Source organism: Pristiophorus japonicus, chromosome 6 (genome assembly GCF_044704955.1).
Source record: "Pristiophorus japonicus isolate sPriJap1 chromosome 6, sPriJap1.hap1, whole genome shotgun sequence".
Taxonomy (NCBI): Eukaryota; Metazoa; Chordata; class Chondrichthyes; family Pristiophoridae; genus Pristiophorus; species Pristiophorus japonicus.
The window spans coordinates 155612872-155639148 of NC_091982.1; the positions used below are offsets into that span (position 1 = coordinate 155612872).

Genomic DNA, 26277 nt, shown 5'->3' on the forward strand with positions numbered 1-26277 from the left:
AGCACAGAACCTTGCGGTACCCCACTAGTCACTGCCTGCCATTCTGAAAAGTCCCCATTTACTCCTACTCTTTGCTTCCTGTCTGACAACCAGTTCTCAATCCATGTCAGCACACTACCCCCAATCCCATGTGCTTTAACTTTGCACATTAATCTCTTGTGTGGGACCTTGTCGAAAGCCTTCTGAAAGTCCAAATATACCACATCAACTGGTTCTCCCTTGTCCACTCAACTGGAAACATCCTCAAAAAATTCCAGAAGATTTGTCAAGCATGATTTCCCTTTCACAAATCCATGCTGACTTGGACCTATCATGTCACCTCTTTCCAAATGCGCTGCTATGACATCCTTAATAATTGATTCCATCATTTTACCCACTACCGATGTCAGGCTCACCGGTCTATAATTCCCTGTTTTCTCTCTCCCTCCTTTTTTAAAAAGTGGGATTACATTGGCTACCTTCCACTCGATAGGAACGGATCCAGAGTCAATGGAATGTCGGAAAATGACTGTCAATGCATCCGCTATTTCCAAGGCCACCTCCTTGAGTACTCTGGAATGCAGTCCATCAGGCCCTGGGGATTTATCGGCCTTCAATCCCATCAATTTCCCCAACACAATTTCCAGACTAATAAGGATTTCCCTCAGTTCCTCCTCCTTACTAGACCCTCTGACTCCTTTTATATCCGGAACGTTGTTTGTGTCCTCCTTATTGAATACCGAACCAAAGTACTTGTTCAATTGGTCCGCCATTTCTTTGTTCCCCGTTATGACTTCCCCTGATTCTGACTGCAGGGGATCCACGTTTGTCTTCACTAACCTTTTTCTCTTTGCATATCTATAAAAACTTTTGCAATCCGTCTTAATGTTCCCTGCAAGCTTCTTCTCGTACTCCATTTTCCCTGCCCTAATCAAACCCTTTGTCCTCCTCTGCTGAGTTCTAAATTTCTCCCAGTCCCCGGGTTCGCTGCTATTTCTGGCCAATTTGTATGCCACTTCCTTGGCTTTAATACTGTCCCTGATTTCCCTTGATAGCCACGGTTGAGCCACCTTCCCTTTTTTATTTTTACGCCAGACAGGAATGTACAATTGTTGTAGTTCATTAATGCGGTCTCTATATGTCTGCCATTGCCCATCCACAGTCAACCCCTTAAGTATCATTCGCCAATCTATCCTAGCCAATTCATGCCTCATACCTTCAAAGTTAGCCTTCTTTAAGTTCTGTACCATGGTCTCTGAATTAACTGTTTCATTCTCCATCCTAATGCAGAATTCCACCATATTATGGTCACTCTTCCCCAAGGGGCCTCGCACAACGAGATTGCTAATTAATCCTCTCTCATTACACAATGTCTCAGATGGCCTCCCCACTAGTTGGTTCCTCGACATATTGGTCTAGAAAACCATCCCTTATGCACTCCAGGAAATCCTCCTCCACCGTATTGCTTCCAGTTTGGTTAGCCCAATCTATGTGCATATTAAAGTCACCCATTATAACTGCTGCACCTTTATTGCATGCATGCCTAATTTTCTGTTTGATGCCCTCCCCAACATCACGACTACTGTTTAGAGGTCTGTACACAACTCCCACTAACGTTTTTTGCCCTTTGGTGTTCTGCAGCTCGACCCATATAGATTCCACATCATCCAAGCTAATGTCCTTCCTAACTATTGCATTAATCTCCTCCTTAACCAGCAATGCTACCCCACCTCCTTTTCCTTTTATTCTATCCTTCCTGAATGTTGAATATCCCTGGATGTTGAGTTCCCAGCCCTGATCACCCTGGAGCCACGTCTCTGTAATCCCAATCACATCATATTTGTTAACATCTATTTGCACAGTTAATTCATCCACCTTATTACAGATACTCCTTGCATTAAGACACAAAGCCTTCAGGCTTGTTTTTTTAACACCCTCTGTCCTTTTAGAATTTTGCTGTACAGTCGCCCTTTTTGTTCTTTGCCTTGGGTTTCTCTGCCCTCCGCTTTTCCTCATCTCCTTTCTGTCTTATGCTTTTGTCTCCCTGCATTGGTTCCCATCCCCCTGCCATTTTAGTTTAACTCCTCCCCAACAGCACTAGCAAACACTCCCCCTAGGACATTGGTTCTGGTCCTGCCCAGGTGCAGACCGTCCGGTTTGTACTGGTTCCACCTCCCCCAGAACCGGTTCCAATGCCCCAGGAATTTGAATCCCTCCCTGCTGCACCACTGCTCAAGCCACGTATTCATCTGTGCTATCCTGCGATTCCTATTCTGACTAGCACGTGGAACTGGTAGCAATCCCGAGATTACTACTTATAATGGATACAAAATGCCCCTTGAAACCACGGACACTCGCAGATTACAAACTAGGGACAGTCTTCAAATCACCAAATCCGTTTTCAGCTTCAATCACTGGACGCGTGGGTACCTGTGAGGTGACAATGGGTGAAAACAAATGGGATTATGTGTAATGGAGACAATTTTACCCTACATTCATAGCGGCAGAGAAAGGCCTCTATCTCTGGGACTGAATGCTTGTCGAGCTCGATCCCAGCAATAGAGGGGTTTCCTGGCCTCTATGGACGCTGGGTAAAGAACTCCTCCACTCCATAAAAGCCAGGAACTGCACTGGAATAACCGGTACTCTCGCAAAATGGGGGCTGGCTCTCCGGTGGTGCCGCCTCTAGATTGTTAACATGCCGATCGTTGAATTAACTTTCTCATTGTGGTGCGCCCCCCCCCTCCCCCGCGCGCTGTGGCATCTCCCGACCACCGCCGCAACCACGTGGAGCGCAGTCGGGAGGTGGCTGGAAAGTCAGGAAGCATGAGTGCTGACACTCAGGAGGGGGTCTGATATGGGGGTGATCTCAGCATTTGGTGGGATCACTGAAATCGGGGTGGGGAGGCTCTCAAATCGGGCATTGTCTCAGCATTCGGAGGGGAGTCTCTGAAATCGGGGGGCGTGGTGCGGGATGGTGAAGCGATGGAGACTAGGGAATGGGGTCTCGGGAGAGAAGGGGACCAGGAGTCGGGTGATTGCGGTTGGTAGTGGGCACCATCATTCTCTGCGGGGCCAGGAGCAGCAGCGGCAATGTGGAGTGGGAGCAGCACTAAGAGAGGAGCAGCCAGTGAAGTGGAAATAAGAACATAAGAAATAGGGGCAGGAGTAGGCCATTCGGCACCTCGAGCCTGCTCCGCCATTCAATGTGGTCATGGCTGATCCGATCCTGGCCTCAACTCCACTTCCCTGCCCGCTCCCCTTAACCATCGGCTCTCTGAGAGCTATTGGACCGTGGGATCTGATTTAAAACATTATGGAGTGCAGTATCGAGGGGCATGGGCCGCGCAGGAGGAAAGCTCTCGTGAGACTGCGAGCCGTGGGCGTGACGGGCGAGCCCAGCGCTCAGTCCCCAACCCGAGCCGCCTGAGCGGCTGGAGAGCACGGGGACAAGTGACACTGCGATTGGGGGGTTGCCTCGTACTCCTGCCCAGCTCCTAACAGCCCCTTACATAGCCCCCAGCAAGGCAAACATTAGCAGCTGTACAGTACATGGAGAGATGGGGGTCCTGCACAGGGGTCTGCCGGGCATTAATCCACCCCCACCCCCCCCACACTCCCCGCATTAGGCTGGGATCTCCCAGTAGCCACATTGTCCTGTGCAGACTGCCAGTATAGCAGATCCCAGTATCAGGACATCCCTCTCTCAATGGATGGCAATGAACTGGAAAACCCAACAAATAGGAAATAAATTGAAATCACATCCTGCTGGCTGGGCTCCAGAATTGGGCATGATCCCAGGTGGGAGATAAAAAGAAGGAATGCTGCAGGGTTGCAGCCAATCCCGCGATATTGGGCCCACCTGGTTTACAATGTTCATTTTGATAATAAGGACACCTGAGCCCTGAGATGTCCCTAATGTGCGGGTCTCTCAGTGTTGTTCTAGCTGATATATTTGGATATTTACATTGCCTTTTTGTTCTCTCCCCAGCTCTGTGAAGATCTCTTTGCCCGAATTAACGACAGTACAAATGCCAACCTCGCGTACTCTGTGGAGGTAAGTGTAAGATTGGAGTTTTCCAAATTGCTCCCCATGCGCACACATGGCTATGATTATTTACAGTGCAGATTGGAGCTTGGGACTTCACATCTTAAGTCCTAGAATTTATTTTGAAACAATCTCGTAGGGAATGCCAGTGCCAAATAGATGTTCAGTCTCAGGCCCCGAGTATCAATCCAATTCAGACTGGGATGAAAATGTCTCTGATTGAAAGAGTTCCTTTGCAAAATGGCTCTGGGCTATTCCCAAAACAAAACTGCCTAATCCAGCACTAGGTGACAGTGTCATTCAGCCAAGTCTAAGGATGGCATGGCAAGTAGGAACAATATCACACTGATGTGATAGAGGGCGCTGTTTGGTGGTTGGTGCTGAGGCACATGGGGCTGGATTTTCGGCCCTGGCAATGGCAGCGGTAAGCACTTCCGGGCGCGCGGCTAGCTTCCAGCGCCCTGCCAGGACATTCGGGGCTGGTTTCGAGGGGGCATGGAGCAATACCACCCGGAAGAGATGAGCCAGTGTGCAACGCTCCTGGTTGCGACACCGGCTCGATTTTTGGCTCCCACCCGACCCGTGAGAAGGCCTGTGGAAGCTGGCGGTCCGAGCTGTAGTGACTACAGTGAGATAAGTAATGTCCACCTCAGGTAAGTGTGATTGGTTTTTTTTTTACGATTTATGTTGTGGTGGCATGAGTTTTGTTTTGGGAATGTTTTTGGTGTTTTTTTCAGTTTTTTTCCACCCAGGCCTCTATTATGGTGCTCCGAGGCCGGCTGTTTAGCTCGGGATTTTCGCTTGCTCAGCTGGCCTAGCACCCTGAGAGAGGTGTACAACGCCTCCCTTAGCGCCCGCCACACACTCCGGGCCCAGCTGATGAATTTTGTGGCTGGAGACGCAATCCATTTGCTGGCGCAAAATTTACTGCCCCGCTTGGGACAATGCCGTAAAAGAATTTCTCGCACATTGTTAATGTTAGAGTTGAGGAAGCTCTACCATGCATGGGGCTGTACCTGACCTGGGAATACTTGAGTGGGTGCTGTCAACACTGCGTGTCTGAACAAGGGAGTATTCCATTTCATGAACATCCATCATCTTAAGTGAACACAGCTACACCAACAACTTATATTTATATAGCAACTTTAACATAGAAAAACATCCCAAGTCACTTCACAGAGACGAGATCAGTCAAAACTCAACAAAGGGGTCACAGTCTAAGGATAAGGGGTAAGCCATTTAGGACCGAGTTGAGGAGAAACTTCTTCACCCAGAGAGTGGTGAACCTGTGGAATTCTCTACCACAGAAAGTTGTTGAGGCCAATTCACTAAATATATTCAAAAAGGAGTTAGATGAAGTCCTTACTACTAGGGGGATCAAGGGGTATGGCGAGAAAGCAGGAATGGGGTACTGAAGTTGCATGTTCAGCCATGAACTCATTGAATGGCGGTGCAGGCTTGAAGGGCCGAATGGCCTACTCCTGCACTTATTTTCTATGTCTATGTTTCTATTGAGACAAAGGAGAGATTATGAGGGGGCGACTAAAATCTTGGCCAGAGAGGTAAGTTTTAAAGAGAGAGGTGGAGAGGCAGAGAGATTTAAGGAGGGAATTCCAGAGCTTAGGACCTCGGTAGCTGAAGGCACGACCACCAATGGAAGGGCGAATAACGTGAGGGATGTACAAGAGGCCAGGGTTAGAAGAAGATTATATGCTGACCTTTCACCCCACAATACTGAAGCTCTGGCTGATGCCGGCAGTCCCCAGGAGGCTGGGTGTTTCAGGTCCGAGTGCGGCCATGGTTGGCGTTTGGTGCGGAGAAGGCAGATGGGGAGAACAAGGTAGGTGGTGGGAGGGGAGTCTCAACAGCTTAAAGCAAACACCATTTGAAAACGGACGGTGGAATTGCCCAAATGTTCACCCTTGGTTCCGGCAGGTTAGCGGGAACATTCACTGAACGGGCTTTGAGAAGAGAGTTCTGTTTCACTGGCCAACACTGACTGCCATGCATCTGGTGTTTTGTTCCGTTGTGTGAGCTTTTCGCTGTGTTTATCTCCTAGGTCAGTTACATGGAGATTTACTGTGAGCGCGTGCGAGACCTACTGAACCCGAAGACCAAAGGGAACCTTCGTGTTCGGGAGCACCCTATCCTCGGACCGTATGTTGAGGATCTCTCCAAACTTGCCGTCACCTCCTTCAATGACATCTCCGACCTCATGGACTCGGGCAACAAGGCCAGGTAAGAGGGACCGGATATCTCCTGCCATCAGGTGCAAGAAACAAAACTGAGGTCCACCTAGTTTCCCTTCCACCATCCTGGTAGATATTGAAGTTGTTGCCTCATCATAGCAATCAATTAGACTACAACACAGCCAGGCTGCAATTTCTGTGGTCTGGAGGAGTCCGTGTTCCATGTCAATGTGTGAAGTTGCAGCCCCTCTTCCAATATTTGAAGGGGCTGCTCCCCGCAAATTCTGGTTGCACTTCAGTCCCACACTTCTGACCGTTGGGCACACTGTGCGGAGGGGAGCGGGCAGGTCGGAAGGCCTCCTCGTAGGACTGCTCCTGGGCATGGCCAAGGGGGCCATCAACCAACCAGGCAGCGGGCAGCTCAGGAGGTCGTTCAGCCTGACTGCTTGCCGCTCTTTCGCAGTTACGTCCGAGCCAGGGTGACCCTGGAGATGGAGCACGCATTGTCCACCGGTATGCTCGCGGCCTTCCGCGAGAGGTGGACGCCGGAGGGACTGGAGTGCATCATCACCCCGGCAACTAAATTTTAATTTGACTATTTATTGTTAAAAAGTTTTATTTGTTAGTTTGTCGGTTCTGGTGTCCCTTTAATAAGGGGGCTCTTGATTTAACGTTTCTACCAAAAATAGTTGAGGAGAGTAAAATCCCAAAGGTGGAGAGGTTTGGAAACCATAGAGTCAAAGTCAGCGATTCCTCCCCAGCCTGCAACATTTACCACATATCATGTCTCAAATTACTCACGTACCGTTTCCCAAAATGTAACATTCTTCAAAAAACCTCTTGAATTTTATTTGAATTAATCAATACTAACTGCCTCTGTTGTCAGTGACTATTGCCCCCTGTCACTGACTATTGCCCCCTGACAAAGATTATTGCCCCCTGTCACTGACTATTGCCCCCGTCACTGACTATTGCCCCTATCACTGTCTATTGCCCTGTCACTGACTATTGCCCTTTCACTGACTATTGCCCCTTGTCACTGACGTGTGCCCCATGTCACTGACTATTGCCCATGTCAATGATTATTGCCGCCTGTCACTGACTATTGCCCCCGTCACTGACAATTGCTCCTTGTCACTGACTATTGCTCCTGTCACTGACTATTGCCCCTGTCACTGACTATTGCCCCCTGTCACTGACTATTGCCCCCTGTCACTGACTATTGCCCACTGTCACTGACTATTGTCCCCTGTCACTGAATATTGCCCCCTGTCACTGAATATTGCGCCCTGTCACTGAATATTGTGCCCTGTCACTGACTATTGCCCCGGTCACTGACTATTGCCCCCGTCACTGACTATTGCCCCTATCACTGACTATTGCCCTGTCACTGACTATTGCCCTTTCACTGACTATTGCCGTGTCACTGACTATTGCCCCATGTCACTGACTATTGCCCATGTCAATGATTATTGCCGCCTGTCACTGACTATTGCCCCCTGTCACTGACTATTGCTCCTGTCACTGACTATTGCCCCTGTCACTGAATATTGCACCTGTCACTGACTATTGCTCCTTGTCACTGACTATTGCTCCTGTCACTGACTATTGCCCCTGTCACTGACTATTGCCCCTTATTGCCCCCTGTCACTGACTATTGCTCCTGTCACTGACAATTGCCCCCTGTCACTGACAATTGCCCCCTGTCAATGACTATTGCCCCTGTCACTGACGATTGTCCTGTCACTGATTATTGCCCCTGTCACTGACTATTGCCCTGTCACTGACTATTTCTCTCGGTCACTGACTATTGCCCTCGGTCACTGACTATTGCCCCCGTCACTGACTATTGCCCCTGTCACTGACTATTGCCCCCTGTCACTGACTATTGCCCACTGTCACTGACTATTGTCCCCTGTCACTGAATATTGCCCCCTGTCACTGAATATTGCGCCCTTTCACTGACTATTGCCCTGTCACTGACTATTGGCCCTGTCACTGACTATTGCCCCCTGTCACTGACTATTGCCCCCTGTCACTGACTATTGCCCCTTTCACTGACCATTGCCCCCTTTCACTGACTATTGCCCTGTCACTGACTATTTCCCCCTGTCACTGACTATTTCCCTCTGTCACTCACTATTGCCCCCCGTCACTGACTATTGCCCCTGTCACTGACTGGCCACCGTCACTGACTATTGCCCCCTTTCACTGACTATTGCCCTTTCACTGACTATTGCCCCCTTTCACTGACTATTGCCTCCTTTCACTGACTATTGCCCTGTCACTGACTATTGGCCCTGTCACTGACAATTGCCCCTGTCACTGACTATTGCCTCCTGTCACTGACTAGTGCCCCCCGTCACTGACTATTGCCCCTGTCACTGACTGGCCACCGTCACTGACTATTGCCCCCTTTCACTGACTATTGCCCTTTCACTGACTATTGCCCCCTTTCACTGACTATTGCCTCCTTTCACTGACTATTGCCCTGTCACTGACTATTGGCCCTGTCACTGACAATTGCCCCTGTCACTGACTATTGCCTCCTGTCACTGACTATTGCCCCTGTCACTGACGATTGCTCTGTCACTGACTATTGCCCCCTGTCACTGACTATTGCCCCCTGTCACTGACGATTGCTCTGTCACTGACTATTGCCCCCTGTCACTGACTATTGCCCCCTGTCACTGACTATTGCCCTGTCAGACTGACTATTGCCCTGTCAGAATGACTATTGCCCTGTCACTGACGATTGCCACCTGTCACTGACAATTGCTCCTTGTCACTGACTATTGCTCCTGTCACTGACTATTGCCCCTGTCACTGACTATTGCCCCCTGTCACTGACTATTGCCCACTGTCACTGACTATTGTCCCCTGTCACTGAATATTGCCCCCTGTCACTGAATATTGCGCCCTGTCACTGAATATTGTGCCCTGTCACTGACTATTGCCCCGGTCACTGACTATTGCCCCCGTCACTGACTATTGCCCCTATCACTGACTATTGCCCTGTCACTGACTATTGCCCTTTCACTGACTATTGCCGTGTCACTGACTATTGCCCCATGTCACTGACTATTGCCCATGTCAATGATTATTGCCGCCTGTCACTGACTATTGCCCCCTGTCACTGACTATTGCTCCTGTCACTGACTATTGCCCCTGTCACTGAATATTGCACCTGTCACTGACTATTGCTCCTTGTCACTGACTATTGCTCCTGTCACTGACTATTGCCCCTGTCACTGACTATTGCCCCTTATTGCCCCCTGTCACTGACTATTGCTCCTGTCACTGACAATTGCCCCCTGTCAATGACTATTGCCCCTGTCACTGACGATTGTCCTGTCACTGATTATTGCCCCTGTCACTGACTATTGCCCTGTCACTGACTATTTCTCTCGGTCACTGACTATTGCCCTCGGTCACTGACTATTGCCCCCGTCACTGACTATTGCCCCTGTCACTGACTATTGCCCCCTGTCACTGACTATTGCCCACTGTCACTGACTATTGTCCCCTGTCACTGAATATTGCCCCCTGTCACTGAATATTGCGCCCTTTCACTGACTATTGCCCTGTCACTGACTATTGGCCCTGTCACTGACTATTGCCCCCTGTCACTGACTATTGCCCCCTGTCACTGACTATTGCCCCTTTCACTGACCATTGCCCCCTTTCACTGACTATTGCCCTGTCACTGACTATTTCCCCCTGTCACTGACTATTTCCCTCTGTCACTCACTATTGCCCCCCGTCACTGACTATTGCCCCTGTCACTGACTGGCCACCGTCACTGACTATTGCCCCCTTTCACTGACTATTGCCCTTTCACTGACTATTGCCCCCTTTCACTGACTATTGCCTCCTTTCACTGACTATTGCCCTGTCACTGACTATTGGCCCTGTCACTGACAATTGCCCCTGTCACTGACTATTGCCTCCTGTCACTGACTATTGCCCCCCGTCACTGACTATTGCCCCTGTCACTGACTGGCCACCGTCACTGACTATTGCCCCCTTTCACTGACTATTGCCCTTTCACTGACTATTGCCCCCTTTCACTGACTATTGCCTCCTTTCACTGACTATTGCCCTGTCACTGACTATTGGCCCTGTCACTGACAATTGCCCCTGTCACTGACTATTGCCTCCTGTCACTGACTATTGCCCCTGTCACTGACGATTGCTCTGTCACTGACTATTGCCCCCTGTCACTGACTATTGCCCCCTGTCACTGACGATTGCTCTGTCACTGACTATTGCCCCCTGTCACTGACTATTGCCCCCTGTCACTGACTATTGCCCTGTCAGACTGACTATTGCCCTGTCAGAATGACTATTGCCCTGTCACTGACGATTGCCACCTGTCACTGACTATTGTCCTGTCACTGACTATTGCTCCTGTCACTGACTATTGCCCCCTGTCACTGACTATTGCCCTGTCACTGACTATTGCTCCTGTCACTGACTATTGCCGTGTCACTGATTATTGCCGCCTTTCACTGACTATTGCCGCCTTTCACTGACTATTGCCCCCTTTCACTGACTATTGCCCTGTCACTGACAATTGTCCTGTCACTGATTATTGCCCCTGTCACTGACTATTGCCCTGTCACTGACTATTGCCCCCCATCACTGACTATTGCCCCCCATCACTGACTATTGCCCCCGTCACTGACTATTGCCCTTTCACTGACTCTTGCCGTGTCACTGACTATTGCCCCCTTTCACTGACTATTGCCCTGTCACTGACTATTGCCCCTGTCACTGACTATTGCCCCTGTCACTGACTATTGCCTTATCACTGACTATTGCCCTATCACTGACTATTGCCCCCTGTCACTGACTATTGCCCTCTGTCACTAACTATTGCCCCTTGTCACTGACGAGTGCCTTGTCACTGACTAGTGCCCTGTCACTGACTATTGCAACTGTCACTGACTATTGCCTGTCACTGACTATTGCCCCCTTTTACTGACTATTGCCCTGTCACTGACAATTGTTCTGTCACTGATTATTACCCCCTGTCACTGACTATTGCCCCCTGTCACTGACTATTGCCCCCCGTCACTGACTATTGCCCCTGTCACTGACTATGGCCACCGTCACTGACTATTGCCCCCTTTCACTGACTATTGCCCTTTCACTGACTATTGCCCCCTTTCACTGACTATAGCCTCCTTTCACTGACTATTGCCCTGTCACTGACTATTGGCCCTGTCACTGACAATTGCCCCTGTCACTGACTATTGCCCCCTGTCACTGACTATTGCCCCTGTCTCTGACGATTGCTCTGTCACTGACTATTGCCCCCTGTCACTGACTATTGCCCCGTGTCACTGACTATTGCCCCCTATCACTGACGATTGCTCTGTCACTGACTATTGCCCCCTGTCACTGACTATTGCCCCCTGTCACTGACTATTGCCCCCTGTCACTGACTATTGCCCCCTGTCACTGACTATTGCCCTGTCAGACTGACTATTGCCCTGTCAGAATGACTATTGCCCTGTCACTGACGATTGCCACCTGTCACTGACTATTGTCCTGTCACTGACTATTGCTCCTGTCACTGACTATTGCCCCCTGTCACTGACTATTGCCCTGTCACTGACTATTGCTCCTGTCACTGACTATTGCCGTGTCACTGATTATTGCCGCCTTTCACTGACTATTGCCGCCTTTCACTGACTATTGCCCCCTTTCACTGACTATTGCCCTGTCACTGACAATTGTCCTGTCACTGATTATTGCCCCTGTCACTGACTATTGCCCTGTCACTGACTATTGCCCCCCATCACTGACTATTGCCCCCCATCACTGACTATTGCCCCCGTCACTGACTATTGCCCTTTCACTGACTCTTGCCGTGTCACTGACTATTGCCCCCTTTCACTGACTATTGCCCTGTCACTGACTATTGCCCCTGTCACTGACTATTGCCCCTGTCACTGACTATTGCCTTATCACTGACTATTGCCCTATCACTGACTATTGCCCCCTGTCACTGACTATTGCCCTCTGTCACTAACTATTGCCCCTTGTCACTGACGAGTGCCTTGTCACTGACTAGTGCCCTGTCACTGACTATTGCAACTGTCACTGACTATTGCCTGTCACTGACTATTGCCCCCTTTTACTGACTATTGCCCTGTCACTGACAATTGTTCTGTCACTGATTATTACCCCCTGTCACTGACTATTGCCCCCTGTCACTGACTATTGCCCCCCGTCACTGACTATTGCCCCTGTCACTGACTATGGCCACCGTCACTGACTATTGCCCCCTTTCACTGACTATTGCCCTTTCACTGACTATTGCCCCCTTTCACTGACTATAGCCTCCTTTCACTGACTATTGCCCTGTCACTGACTATTGGCCCTGTCACTGACAATTGTTCTGTCACTGATTATTGCCCCCTGTCACTGACTATTGCCCCCTGTCACTGACTATTGACCTGTCAGACTGACTTTTGCCCTGTCACTGACGATTGCCCTGTCACTGACTATTGCCCTGTCACTGACTATTGCCCGATCACTGACTATTCCCGTGTCACTGACTATTGCCCCTGTCACTGACTATTGCCCCTGTCACTGACTATTGCCGTGTCACTGACTATTGCCGTGTCACTGACTATTGCCCCCTTTCACCGACTATTGCCCTGTCACTGACTATTGCCCCTGTCACTGACTATTGCCCCTGTCACTGACTATTGCCTTATCACTGACTATTGCCCTATCACTGACTATTGCCCCCTGTCACTGACTATTGCCCTCTGTCACTAACTATTGCCCCTTGTCACTGACGAGTGCCTTGTCACTGACTAGTGCCCTGTCACTGACTATTGCAACTGTCACTGACTATTGCCTGTCACTGACTATTGCCCCCTTTCACTGACTATTGCCCTGTCACTGACTATTGCCCCTGTCACTGACTATTGCCCCTGTCACTGACTATTGCCTTATCACTGACTATTGCCCTATCACTGACTATTGCCCCCTGTCACTGACTATTGCCCTCTGTCACTAACTATTGCCCCTTGTCACTGACGAGTGCCTTGTCACTGACTAGTGCCCTGTCACTGACTATTGCAACTGTCACTGACTATTGCCCTTTCACTGACTATTGCCCCCTTTTACTGACTATTGCCCTGTCACTGACAATTGTTCTGTCACTGATTATTACCCCCTGTCACTGACTATTGCCCCCTGTCACTGACTATGGCCACCGTCACTGACTATTGCCCCCTTTCACTGACTATTGCCCTTTCACTGACTATTGCCCCCTTTCACTGACTATAGCCTCCTTTCACTGACTATTGCCCTGTCACTGACTATTGGCCCTGTCACTGACAATTGTTCTGTCACTGATTATTGCCCCCTGTCACTGACTATTGCCCCCTGTCACTGACTATTGCCCTGTCAGACTGACTTTTGCCCTGTCACTGACGATTGCCCTGTCACTGACTATTGCCCTGTCACTGACTATTGCCCGATCACTGACTATTCCCGTGTCACTGACTATTGCCCCTGTCACTGACTATTGCCCCTGTCACTGACTATTGCCGTGTCACTGACTATTGCCGTGTCACTGACTATTGCCGCCTTTCATTGACTATTGCCCCCTTTCACTGACTAATGCCCTCTGTCACTGACTATTGCCATGTTAATGACTATTGCCAACGTCACTGACTATTTCCCCCTGTCACTGACTATTGCCCCTGTGACTGACTATTGCCCCTGTCACTGACTATTGCCCCGTCACTGACTATTGCCCTTTCACAGACTATTGCCCTTTCACTGACAATTGCCGTGTCACTGACCATTGCTCCATTTCACTGACGATTGCCCTGTCACTGACTATTGCCCCTGTCACTGACTATTGCCTTATCACTGACTATTGCCCTATCACTGACTATTGCCCCCTGTCACTGACTATTGCCCCCTGTCACTAACTATTGCCCCTTGTCACTGACGTGTGCCTTGTCACTGACTATTGCCCCCTTTCACTGACTATTGCCCCCTTTCACTGACTATTGCTCCTGTCACTGACTATTGCCCCATGTCACAGAATATTGCCCCCTGTCACTGACTATTGCCACCATCACTGACTATTGCCCCGGTCACTGACTATTGCCCCTGTCACTGACTATTGCCCCATGTCACTGAGTATTGCCCATGTCAATGATTATTGCCGCCTGTCACTGACTATTGCCCCCTGTCACTGACTATTGCCCCTATCACTGACTATTGCCCCCTTTCACTGACTATTGCCCCTGTCACTGACTATTGCCCCATGTCACAGAATATTGCCCCCTGTCACTGACTATTGCCACCATCACTGACTATTGCCCCGGTCACTGACTATTGCCCCTGTCACTGACTATTGCCCCATGTCACTGAGTATTGCCCGCTGTCACTGAGTATTGCCCCCTATCACTGACTATTTCCCTTCGTCACTGACTATTTCCCCCTGTCACTGACTATTGCCTCTGTGACTGACTATTGCCCCCTGTCACTGACTATTGCCCCTATCACTGACTATTGCCCCTATCACTGACTATTGCGATGTCAGACTGACTATAGCCCTGTCACTGACAATTGCCCTGTCACTGACTATTGCCCCTGTCACTGACTATTGCCTTATCACTGACTATTGCGCTATCACTGACTATTGCCCCCTGTCACTGACTATTGCCCCCTGTCACTGACTATTGCCATGTCAATGACTATTGCCAACGTCACTGACTATTTCCCCCTGTCACTGACTATTGCCCCTGTGACTGACTATTGCCCCCTGTCACTGACTATTGCCCCTATCACTGACTATTGCCCCTATCACTGACTATTGCGATGTCAGACTGACTATAGACCTGTCACTGACGATTGCTGCCTGTCAGTGACTATTGCCCCTGTCACTGACTATTGCCCCGTCACTGACTATTGCACTTTCACAGACTATTGCCCTTTCACTGACAATTGCCGTGTCACTGACTATTGCTCCCTTTCACTGACGATTGCCCTGTCACTGACTATTGCCCCTGTCACTGACTATTGCCTTATCACTGACAATTGCCCTATCACTGACTATTGCCCCCTGTCACTGACTATTGCCCCCTGTCACTAACTATTGCCCCTTGTCACTGACGTGTGCCTTGTCACTGACTATTGCCCCCTTTCACTGACTATTGCCCCCTTTCACTGACTATTGCCCCTGTCACGGACTATTGCCCCATGTCACAGAATATTGCCCCCTGTCACTGACTATTGCCACCATCACTGACTATTGCCCCGGTCACTGACTATTGCCCCTGTCACTGACTATTGCCCCATGTCACTGAGTATTGCCCGCTGTCACTGAGTATTGCCCCCTGTCACTGACTATTTCCCTCTGTCACTGACTATTTCCCTCTGTCACTCACTATTGCCCCCCGTCACTGACTATTGCCCCCGTCACTGACTATTGCCCCCGTCACTGACTATGGCCACCGTCACTGACTATTGCCCACTTTCACTGACTATTGCCCTTTCACTGACTATTGCCCACTTTCTCTGACTATTGCCCCCTTTCACTGACTATTGCCCTGTCACTGACTATTGGCCCTGTCACTGACAATTGCCCCTGTCACTGACTATTGCCCCCTGTCACTGACGATTGCCCCTGTCACTGACGGTTGCCCCCTGTCACTGACTATTGCCCCCTGTCACTGACTATTGCCCCCTGTCACTGACTATTGGCCCCTGTCACTGACTATTGCCCCGTCACTGACTATTGCCCCTTTCACTGACCATTGCCCCCTTTCACTGACTATTGCCCTGTCACTGACTATTGCCCTTTCACTGAGTATTGCCCCCTTTCACTGACTATTGCCCTGTCACTGACTATTGGCCCTGTCACTGACAATTGCCCCTGTCACTCACTATTGCCCCCTGTCACTGACTATTGCCCCTGTCACTGACGATTGCTCTGTCACTGACTATTGCCCCCTGTCACTGACTATTGCCCCCTGTCACTGACTATTGCCCCCTGTCACTGACTATTGCCCCGTCACTGACTATTGCCCCCTGTCACTGACTATTGCCCCTGTCACTGACTATTGCCCTGTCAGACTGACTATTGCCCTGTCAGAATGACTATTGCCCTGTCACTGACGATTGCCATCTGTCACTGACTATTGTCCTGTCACTGACTATTGCCCTGCCACTGACTATTGCTCCTCACTGACTTTTGCCGTGTCACTGATTATTGCAACCTTTCACTGAATATTGCCGCCTTTCACTGACTATTGCCCCCTTTCACTGACTATTGCCCTGTCACTGACAATTGTCCTGTCACTGATTATTGCCCCTGTCACTGACTATTACCCTTTCACTGACTATTTCCCCCCATCACTGACTATTGCCCCCGTCACTGACTATTGCCCTTTCACTGACTATTGCCGTGTCACTGACGATTGCCCCCTTTCACTGACTATTGCCCTGTCACTGACTATTGCCCCCTTTCACTGACTATTGCCCCTGTCACTGACGAGTGCCTTGTCACTGACTAGTGCCCTGTCACTGACTATTGCAACTGTCACTGACTATTGCCCTGTCACTGACTATTGCCCCCTTTCACTGACTATTACCCTGTCACTGACAATTGTTCTGTCACTGATTATTGCCCCCTGTCACTCACTATTGCCCTGTCACTGACTGTTGCCCCCCGTCACTGACTATTGCCCCATGTCACAGAATATTGCCCCTTGTCACTGACTATTTCCCTCTGTCACTGACTATTTTCCTCTGTCACTGACTATTGCCCCCCGTCACTGACTATTGCCCCCTTTCACTGACCATTGCCCTTTCACTGACTATTGCCCCCTTTCACTGACTATTGCCCCCTTTCACTGACTATTGCCCTTTCACTGATTATTGCCGCCTTTCACTGACTATTGCCGCCTTTCACTGACTATTGCCCCCTTTCACTGACTACTGCCCCCTTTCACTGACTATTGCCCTGTCACTGACAATTGTCCTGTCACTGATTATTGCCCCCGTCACTGACTATTGCCCCCCGTCACTGACTATTGTCCCCTGCCACTGACTATTGCCCCATGTCACTGAGTATTCTGTCACTGAGTATTGCCCCCTGTCACTGACTATTTTCCTCTGTCACTGACTATTTCCCTCTGTCACTGACTATTGCCCCCCGTCACTGACTATTGCCCCCGTCACTGACTATGGCCACCGTCACTGACTATTGCCCCTATCACTGACTATTGCCCCCTTTCACTGACTATTGCCCCCTTTCACCGACTATTGCCCCCTTTCACCGACTATTGCCCCCTTTCACTGACTATTGCCCCTGTCACCGACTATTGCCCCCTTTCACTGACTATTGCCCTGTCACTGACTATTGCCCCCGTCACTGACTATTGCCCCCTGTCACTGACATATTGCCCTCTGTTACTGACTATTGCCACCGTCACTGACCATTTCCCCGGTCACTGACTATTGCCCCCTGTCACTGACAATAGCCCCCTGTCACTGAGTATTGTCCTCCGTCACTGTGTATAGCTCCCTGTCACTGACTATTGACCCCTTTCACTGACTATTACCCCCTTTCACTGACCATTGCCCCCTTTCACTGACTATTGCCCTGTCACTGACTATTGCCCCCTGTCACTGAGTATTGCCCCCTGTCACTGACTATTTCCCCCTGTCACTGACTATTTCCCTCTGTCACTGACTATTTCCCTCTGTCACTCACTATTGCCCCCCGTCACTGACTATTGCCCCCTTTCACTGACTATTGCCCTTTCACTGACTATTGCCCCCTTTCACTGACTATTGCCCCCTTTCACTGACTATTGCTGCCTTTCACTGACTATTGCCCCCTTTCACTGACTATTGCCCTTTCACTGACAATTGTCCTGTCACTGATTATTGCCCCTGTCACTGACTATTGCCCTGTCACTGACTATTGCCCCCCATCACTGACTATTGCCCCCGTCACTGACTATTGCCCTTTCACTGACTATTGCCGTGTCACTGACTATTGCCCCCTTTCACTGACTATTGCCCTGTCACTGACTATTGCCCCTGTCACTGACTATTGCCCTGTCACTGACTATTGCCCTGTCACTGACTATTGCCCCTGTCACTGACTATTGCCCCTGTCACTGACTATTGCCCTGTCACTGACTATTGCCGTGTCACTGACTATTGCCCCCTTTCACTGACTATTGCCCTGTCACTGACTATTTCCCCTGTCACTGACTATTGCCCTCTGTCACTAACTATTGCCCCTTGTCACTGACGAGTGCCTTGTCACTGACTAGTGCCCTGTCACTGACTATTGCAACTGTCACTGACTATTGCCCTGTCACTGACTATTGCCCCCTTTCACTGACTATTGCCCTGTCACTGACAATTGTTCTGTCACTGATTATTGCCCCCTGTCACTCACTATTGCCCTGTCACTGACTGTTGCCCCCCCGTCACTGACAATACCCCCCGTCACTGACTATTGCCCCATGTGACAGAATATTGCCCCCTGTCACTGACTATTGCCACCGTCACTGACTATTGCCCCCTTTCACTGACTATTGTCCCCTGCCACTGACTATTGCCCCATGTCACTGAGTATTGCCCGCTGTCACTGAGTATTGCCCCCTGTCACTGACTATTTCCCTCTGTCACTGACTATTTCCCTCTGTCACTGACTATTGCCCCCCGTCACTGACTATTGCCCCCGTCACTGACTATGGCCACCGTCACTGACTATTGCCCCTATCACTGACTATTGCCCCCTATCAATGACTATTGCCTCCTTTCACTGACTTGCCCTGTCACTAACTATTGCCCCCGTCACTGACTATTGCCCCCTGTCACTGACATATTGCCCTCTGTTACTGACTATTGCCACCGTCACTGACCATTGCCCCGGTCACTGAGTATTGCCCCCTGTCACTGAGTATTGCCCCCTGTCACTGAGTATTGTCCCCTGTCACTGAGTATTGCTCCCTGTCACTGACTATTGCCCCCCATCACTGACTATTGCCCCCGTCACTGATTTTTGCCCTTTCACTGACTATTGCCGTGTCACTGACGATTGCCCCCTTTCACTGACTATTGCCCTGTCACTGACTATTGCCCCTGTCACTGACTATTGCCCCTGTCACTGACTATTGCCTTATCACTGACTATTGCCCTATCACTGACTATTGTCCCCTGTCACTGACTATTGCCCTCTGTCACTAACTATTGCCCCTTGTCACTGACGAGTGCCTTGTCACTGACGAGTGCCTTGTCACTGACTAGTGCCCTGTCACTGACTATTGCAACTGTCACTGACTATTGCCCTGTCACTGACTATTGCCCCCTTTCACTGACTATTACCCTGTCACTGACAATTGTTCTGTCACTGATTATTGCCCCCTGTCACTCACTATTGCCCTGTCACTGACTGTTGCCCCCCGTCACTGACTATTGCCCCATGTCACAGAATATTGCCCCTTGTCACTGACTATTTCCCTCTGTCACTGACTATTTTCCTCTGTCACTGACTATTGCCCCCCGTCACTGACTATTGTCCCCTTTCACTGACTATTGCCCTTTCACTGACTATTGCCCCCTTTCACTGACTATTGCCCCCTTTCACTGACTATTGCCCTTTCACTGATTATTGCCGCCTTTCACTGACTATTGCCGCCTTTCACTGACTATTGCCCCCTTTCACTGACTACTGCCCCCTTTCACTGACTATTGCCCTGTCACTGACAAATGTCCTGTCACTGATTATTGCCCCCATCACTGACTATTGCCCCCCGTCACTGACTATTGCCCCATGTCACAGAATATTGCCCCCTGTCACTGACTATTGCCACCGTCACTGACTATTGCCCCGGTCACTGACTCTTGTCCCCTGCCACTGAGTATTGCCCCATGTCACTGACTATTTCCCTCTGTCACTGACTATTTCCCTCTGTCACTGACTATTTCCCTCTGTCACTGACTATTGCCCCCCCGTCACTGACTATGGCCACCGTCACTGACTATTGCCCCCTTTCACTGACTATTGCCCCCTTTCACTGACTATTGCCCCCTTTCACCGACTATTGCCCCCTTTCACCGACTATTGCCCCCTTTCACTGACTATTGCCCTGTCACTGACTATTGCCCCCGTCACTGACTATTGCCCCCTGTCACTGACTTATTGCCCTCTGTTACTGACTATTGCCACCATCACTGACCATTTCCCCGGTCACTGACTATTGCCCCCTGTCACTGACAATAGCCCCCTGTCACTGAGTATTGTCCCCTGTCACTGTGTATAGCTCCCTGTCACTGACTATTGACCCCTTTCACTGACTATTACCCCCTTTCACTGACCATTGCCCCCTTTCACTGACTATTTCCCCCTGTCACTGACTATTTCCCTCTGTCACTGACTATTTCCCTCTGTCACTCACTATTGCCCCCGTCACAGACTATTGCCCCCTTTCACTGACTATTGCCCTTTCACTGACTATTGCCCCCTTTCACTGACTATTGCCCCCTTTCACTGACTATTGCTGCCTTTCACTGACTATTGCCCCCTTTCACTGACTATTGCCCTGTCACTGACAATTGTCCTGTCACTGATTATTGCCCCTGTCACTGACTATTGCCCCCCATCACTGACTATTGCCCCCGTCACTGACTATTGCCCTTTCACTGACTATTGCCGTGTCACTGACTATTGCCCCCTTTCACTGACTATTGCCCTGTCACTGACTATTGCCCCTGTCACTGAGTATTGCCCCCTGTCACTGACTATTTCCCTCTGTCACTGACTATTTCCCTCTGTCACTGACTATTGCCCCCCGTCACTGACTATTGCCCCCGTCACTGACTATGGCCACCGTCACTGACTATTGCCCCTATCACTGACTATTGCCCGCTTTCACTGACTATTGCCCTCTTTCACTGACTATTGCCCCCTTTCACCGACTATTGCCCCCTTTCACCGACTATTGCCCCCTTTCACTGACTATTGCCCCCTTTCACTGACGATTGCCCTGTCACTAACTATTGCCCCCGTCACTGACTATTGCCCCCTGTCACTGACATATTGCCCTCTGTTACTGACTATTGCCACCGTCACTGACCATTGCCCCGGTCACTGAGTATTGCCCCCTGTCACTGAGTATTGTCCCCTGTCACTGAGTATTGCTCCCTGTCACTGACTATTGCCCCCTTTCACTGACTATTACCCTCTTTCACTGACCATTGCCCCTTTCACTGACTATTGCCCTGTCACTGACTATTACCCCCTTTCACTGACCATTGCCCCTTTCACTGACTATTGCCCTGTCACTGACTATTTCCCTCTGTCACTGACTATTTCCCTCTGTCACTGACTATTGCCCTGTCACTGACTATTGCCGCCTGCCACTGACTATTGCCCCCTAACTGACTATTGCCCCCATCACTGACTATTGCCCCGTTTCACTGACTATTGCCCTGTCACTGACTATTGCCCCCTTTCACTGACATATTGCCCTCTGTTACTGACTGTTGCCACCGTCAATGACTATTACCCCCTGTCACTGAGTATTGCCCCCTGTCACTGACTATTGCCCCCTGTCACTGAGTATTGCCCCCTGTCACTGAGTATTGCCCCCTGTCACTGTGTATTGCCCCCTGTCACTGAGTATTTCCCCCTGTCACTGAGTATTGTCCCCTGTCACTGAGTATTGCCCCCTGTTACTGACTATTGTTCCCTGTCAATGACGATTGCCATGTCACTGACTATTGCCCCGGTCACTGATTATTGCCCCGGTCACTGACTATTGCCCCCTGTCACTGACTATTGCCCCCTGTCACTGACTATTGCCCCTGTTACTGACGATTGCTCTGTCACTGACTATTGCCCATTGCCACTGACTATTGCCCCCTATCACTGACTATTGCCCCCTGCCACTGACTATTGCCCCCTTTCACCGACTATTGCCCCCTTTCACTGACTATTGCCCCCTTTCACTGACTATTGCCCTGTCATTAACTATTGCCCCCGTCACTGACTATTGCCCCCTGTCACTGACATATTGCCCTCTGTTACTGACTATTGCCCTGTCACTGACTATTTCCCCCTGTCACTGACTATTTCCCTCTGTCACTGACTATTTCCCTCTGTCACTGACTATTGCACCCTGTCACTGACTATTGCCCCCTGCCACTGACTATTGCCCCCTAACTGACTATTGCCCCCATCACTGACTATTGCCCTGTTTCACTGACTATTGCCCTGTCACTGACTATTGCCCCCTTTCACTGACATATTGCCCTCTGTTACTGACTGTTGCCACCGTCAATGACTATTGCCCCCTGTCACTGAGTATTGCCCCCTGTCACTGAGTATTGCCCCCTGTCACTGAGTATTGCCCCCTGTCACTGTGTATTGCCCCCTGTCACTGAGTATTGCCCCCTGTCACTGAGTATTGTCCCCTGTCACTGAGTATTGCCCCCTGTTACTGACTATTGTTCCCTGTCAATGACGATTGCCATGTCACTGACTATTGCCCCGGTCACTGACTATTGCCCCGGTCACTGACTATTGCCCCCTGTCACTGACTATTGCCCCCTGTCACTGACTATTGCCCCTGTTACTGACGATTGCTCTGTCACTGACTATTGCCCATTGCCACTGACTATTGCCCCCTGCCACTGACTATTGCCCCCGTCACTGACTATTGCCCCCGTCACTGACTATTGCCCCGTCACTGACTATTGCCCCCTGTCACTGACTTATTGCCCTCTGTTACTGACTATTGCCACCATCACTGACCATTTCCCCGGTCACTGACTATTGCCCCCTGTCACTGACAATAGCCCCCTGTCACTGAGTATTGTCCCCTGTCACTGTGTATAGCTCCCTGTCACTGACTATTGACCCCTTTCACTGACTATTACCCCCTTTCACTGACCATTGCCCCCTTTCACTGACTATTTCCCCCTGTCACTGACTATTTCCCTCTGTCACTGACTATTTCCCTCTGTCACTCACTATTGCCCCCGTCACAGACTATTGCCCCCTTTCACTGACTATTGCCCTTTCACTGACTATTGCCCCCTTTCACTGACTATTGCCCCCTTTCACTGACTATTGCTGCTTTCACTGACTATTGCCCCCTTTCACTGACTATTGCCCTGTCACTGACAATTGTCCTGTCACTGATTATTGCCCCTGTCACTGACTATTGCCCCCCATCACTGACTATTGCCCCCGTCACTGACTATTGCCCTTTCACTGACTATTGCCGTGTCACTGACTATTGCCCCCTTTCACTGACTATTGCCCTGTCACTGACTATTGCCCCTGTCACTGAGTATTGCCCCCTGTCACTGACTATTTCCCTCTGTCACTGACTATTTCCCTCTGTCACTGACTATTGCCCCCCGTCACTGACTATTGCCCCCGTCACTGACTATGGCCACCGTCACTGACTATTGCCCCTATCACTGACTATTGCCCGCTTTCACTGACTATTGCCCTCTTTCACTGACTATTGCCCCCTTTCACCGACTATTGCCCCCTTTCACTGACTATTGCCCCCTTTCACTGACGATTGCCCTGTCACTAACTATTGCCCCCGTCACTGACTATTGCCCCCTGTCACTGACATATTGCCCTCTGTTACTGACTATTGCCACCGTCACTGACCATTGCCCCGGTCACTGAGTATTGCCCCCTGTCACTGAGTATTGTCCCCTGTCACTGAGTATTGCTCCCTGTCACTGACTATTGCCCCCTTTCACTGACTATTACCCTCTTTCACTGACCATTGCCCCTTTCACTGACTATTGCCCTGTCACTGACTATTACCCCCTTTCACTGACCATTGCCCCTTTCACTGACTATTGCCCTGTCACTGACTATTTCCCTCTGTCACTGACTATTTCCCTCTGTCACTGACTATTGCCCTGTCACTGACTATTGCCGCCTGCCACTGACTATTGCCCCCTAACTGACTATTGCCCCCATCACTGACTATTGCCCCGTTTCACTGACTATTGCCCTGTCACTGACTATTGCCCCCTTTCACTGACATATTGCCCTCTGTTACTGACTGTTGCCACCGTCAATGACTATTACCCCCTGTCACTGAGTATTGCCCCCTGTCACTGACTATTGCCCCCTGTCACTGAGTATTGCCCCCTGTCACTGAGTATTGCCCCCTGTCACTGTGTATTGCCCCCTGTCACTGAGTATTTCCCCCTGTCACTGAGTATTGTCCCCTGTCACTGAGTATTGCCCCCTGTTACTGACTATTGTTCCCTGTCAATGACGATTGCCATGTCACTGACTATTGCCCCGGTCACTGATTATTGCCCCGGTCACTGACTATTGCCCCCTGTCACTGACTATTGCCCCCTGTCACTGACTATTGCCCCTGTTACTGACGATTGCTCTGTCACTGACTATTGCCCATTGCCACTGACTATTGCCCCCTATCACTGACTATTGCCCCCTGCCACTGACTATTGCCCCCTTTCACCGACTATTGCCCCCTTTCACTGACTATTGCCCCCTTTCACTGACTATTGCCCTGTCATTAACTATTGCCCCCGTCACTGACTATTGCCCCCTGTCACTGACATATTGCCCTCTGTTACTGACTATTGCCCTGTCACTGACTATTTCCCCCTGTCACTGACTATTTCCCTCTGTCACTGACTATTTCCCTCTGTCACTGACTATTGCACCCTGTCACTGACTATTGCCCCCTGCCACTGACTATTGCCCCCTAACTGACTATTGCCCCCATCACTGACTATTGCCCTGTTTCACTGACTATTGCCCTGTCACTGACTATTGCCCCCTTTCACTGACATATTGCCCTCTGTTACTGACTGTTGCCACCGTCAATGACTATTGCCCCCTGTCACTGAGTATTGCCCCCTGTCACTGAGTATTGCCCCCTGTCACTGAGTATTGCCCCCTGTCACTGAGTATTGCCCCCTGTCACTGTGTATTGCCCCCTGTCACTGAGTATTGCCCCCTGTCACTGAGTATTGTCCCCTGTCACTGAGTATTGCCCCCTGTTACTGACTATTGTTCCCTGTCAATGACGATTGCCATGTCACTGACTATTGCCCCGGTCACTGACTATTGCCCCGGTCACTGACTATTGCCCCCTGTCACTGACTATTGCCCCCTGTCACTGACTATTGCCCCTGTTACTGACGATTGCTCTGTCACTGACTATTGCCCATTGCCACTGACTATTGCCCCCTGCCACTGAATTTTGCCTCCGTAACTGACTATTGCCCCCGTCACTGACTATTGCCCCCGTCACTGACTATTGCCCCGTCACTGACTATTGCCCCCTGTCATTGACTATTGCCCCTGTCATTGATTATTGCTCTTGTCATTGACTATTTCCCCTGTCACTGACTAATGCCCCCTTTCACTGACCATTGCCCCTGTCACTGACCATTGCTCCCTGTCACTGACCATTGCCCTACCACTGACTATTGCCCCCTGTCACTGACTATTGCCCACTGTCACTGACTATTCCCCCCTGTCATTGACGAGTGCCTTGTCACTGACTAGTGCCCTGTCACTGACTATTGCACCTGTCACTGACAATTGCCTTGTCACTGACTATTGCCCTGTCACTGACTATTGCCCCCTGTCACTGACTATTGCCCCCTTTCACTGACTATTGCCCTGTCACTGACTATTGCCCCCTTTCACTGACTATTGCCCTGTCACTGACAATTGTCCTGCCACTGACTATTGCCCCCGTCACTGACTATTGCCCCCGTCACTGACTATTGCCCCCGGTCACTGACTATTGCCTACGTCACTGACTATTGCCCTTTCACTGACTATTTCCCTCTGTCACTGACCATTGCCCCCTTTCACTGACTATTGCTCTTTCACTGACTATTGCCCTGTCACTGACTATTGCCCCCTGTCACTAAATCTTGCCCCCTGTCACTGACGAGTGCCTTGTCACTGACTAGTGCCCTGTCACTGATTATTGCACCAGTCACTGACTATTGACCCCCGTCACTGAC

General features: G+C 50.2%; 1 protein-coding gene across 2 annotated transcripts in view; it reads left to right on the forward strand.

Annotated features, from left to right (window-relative positions):
• The window catches only part of kif1aa (kinesin family member 1Aa), a 511950-nt gene that overhangs the window by 188257 nt on the left and 297416 nt on the right, over positions 1-26277 (forward strand). For both annotated transcript variants that reach the window (XM_070882200.1, XM_070882201.1), the window contains exons 4-5: positions 3971-4036; positions 6087-6265. In XM_070882200.1, coding sequence (XP_070738301.1) covers positions 3971-4036; positions 6087-6265 — 245 coding nt within the window. The remainder of the gene's footprint in view (positions 1-3970; positions 4037-6086; positions 6266-26277) is intronic.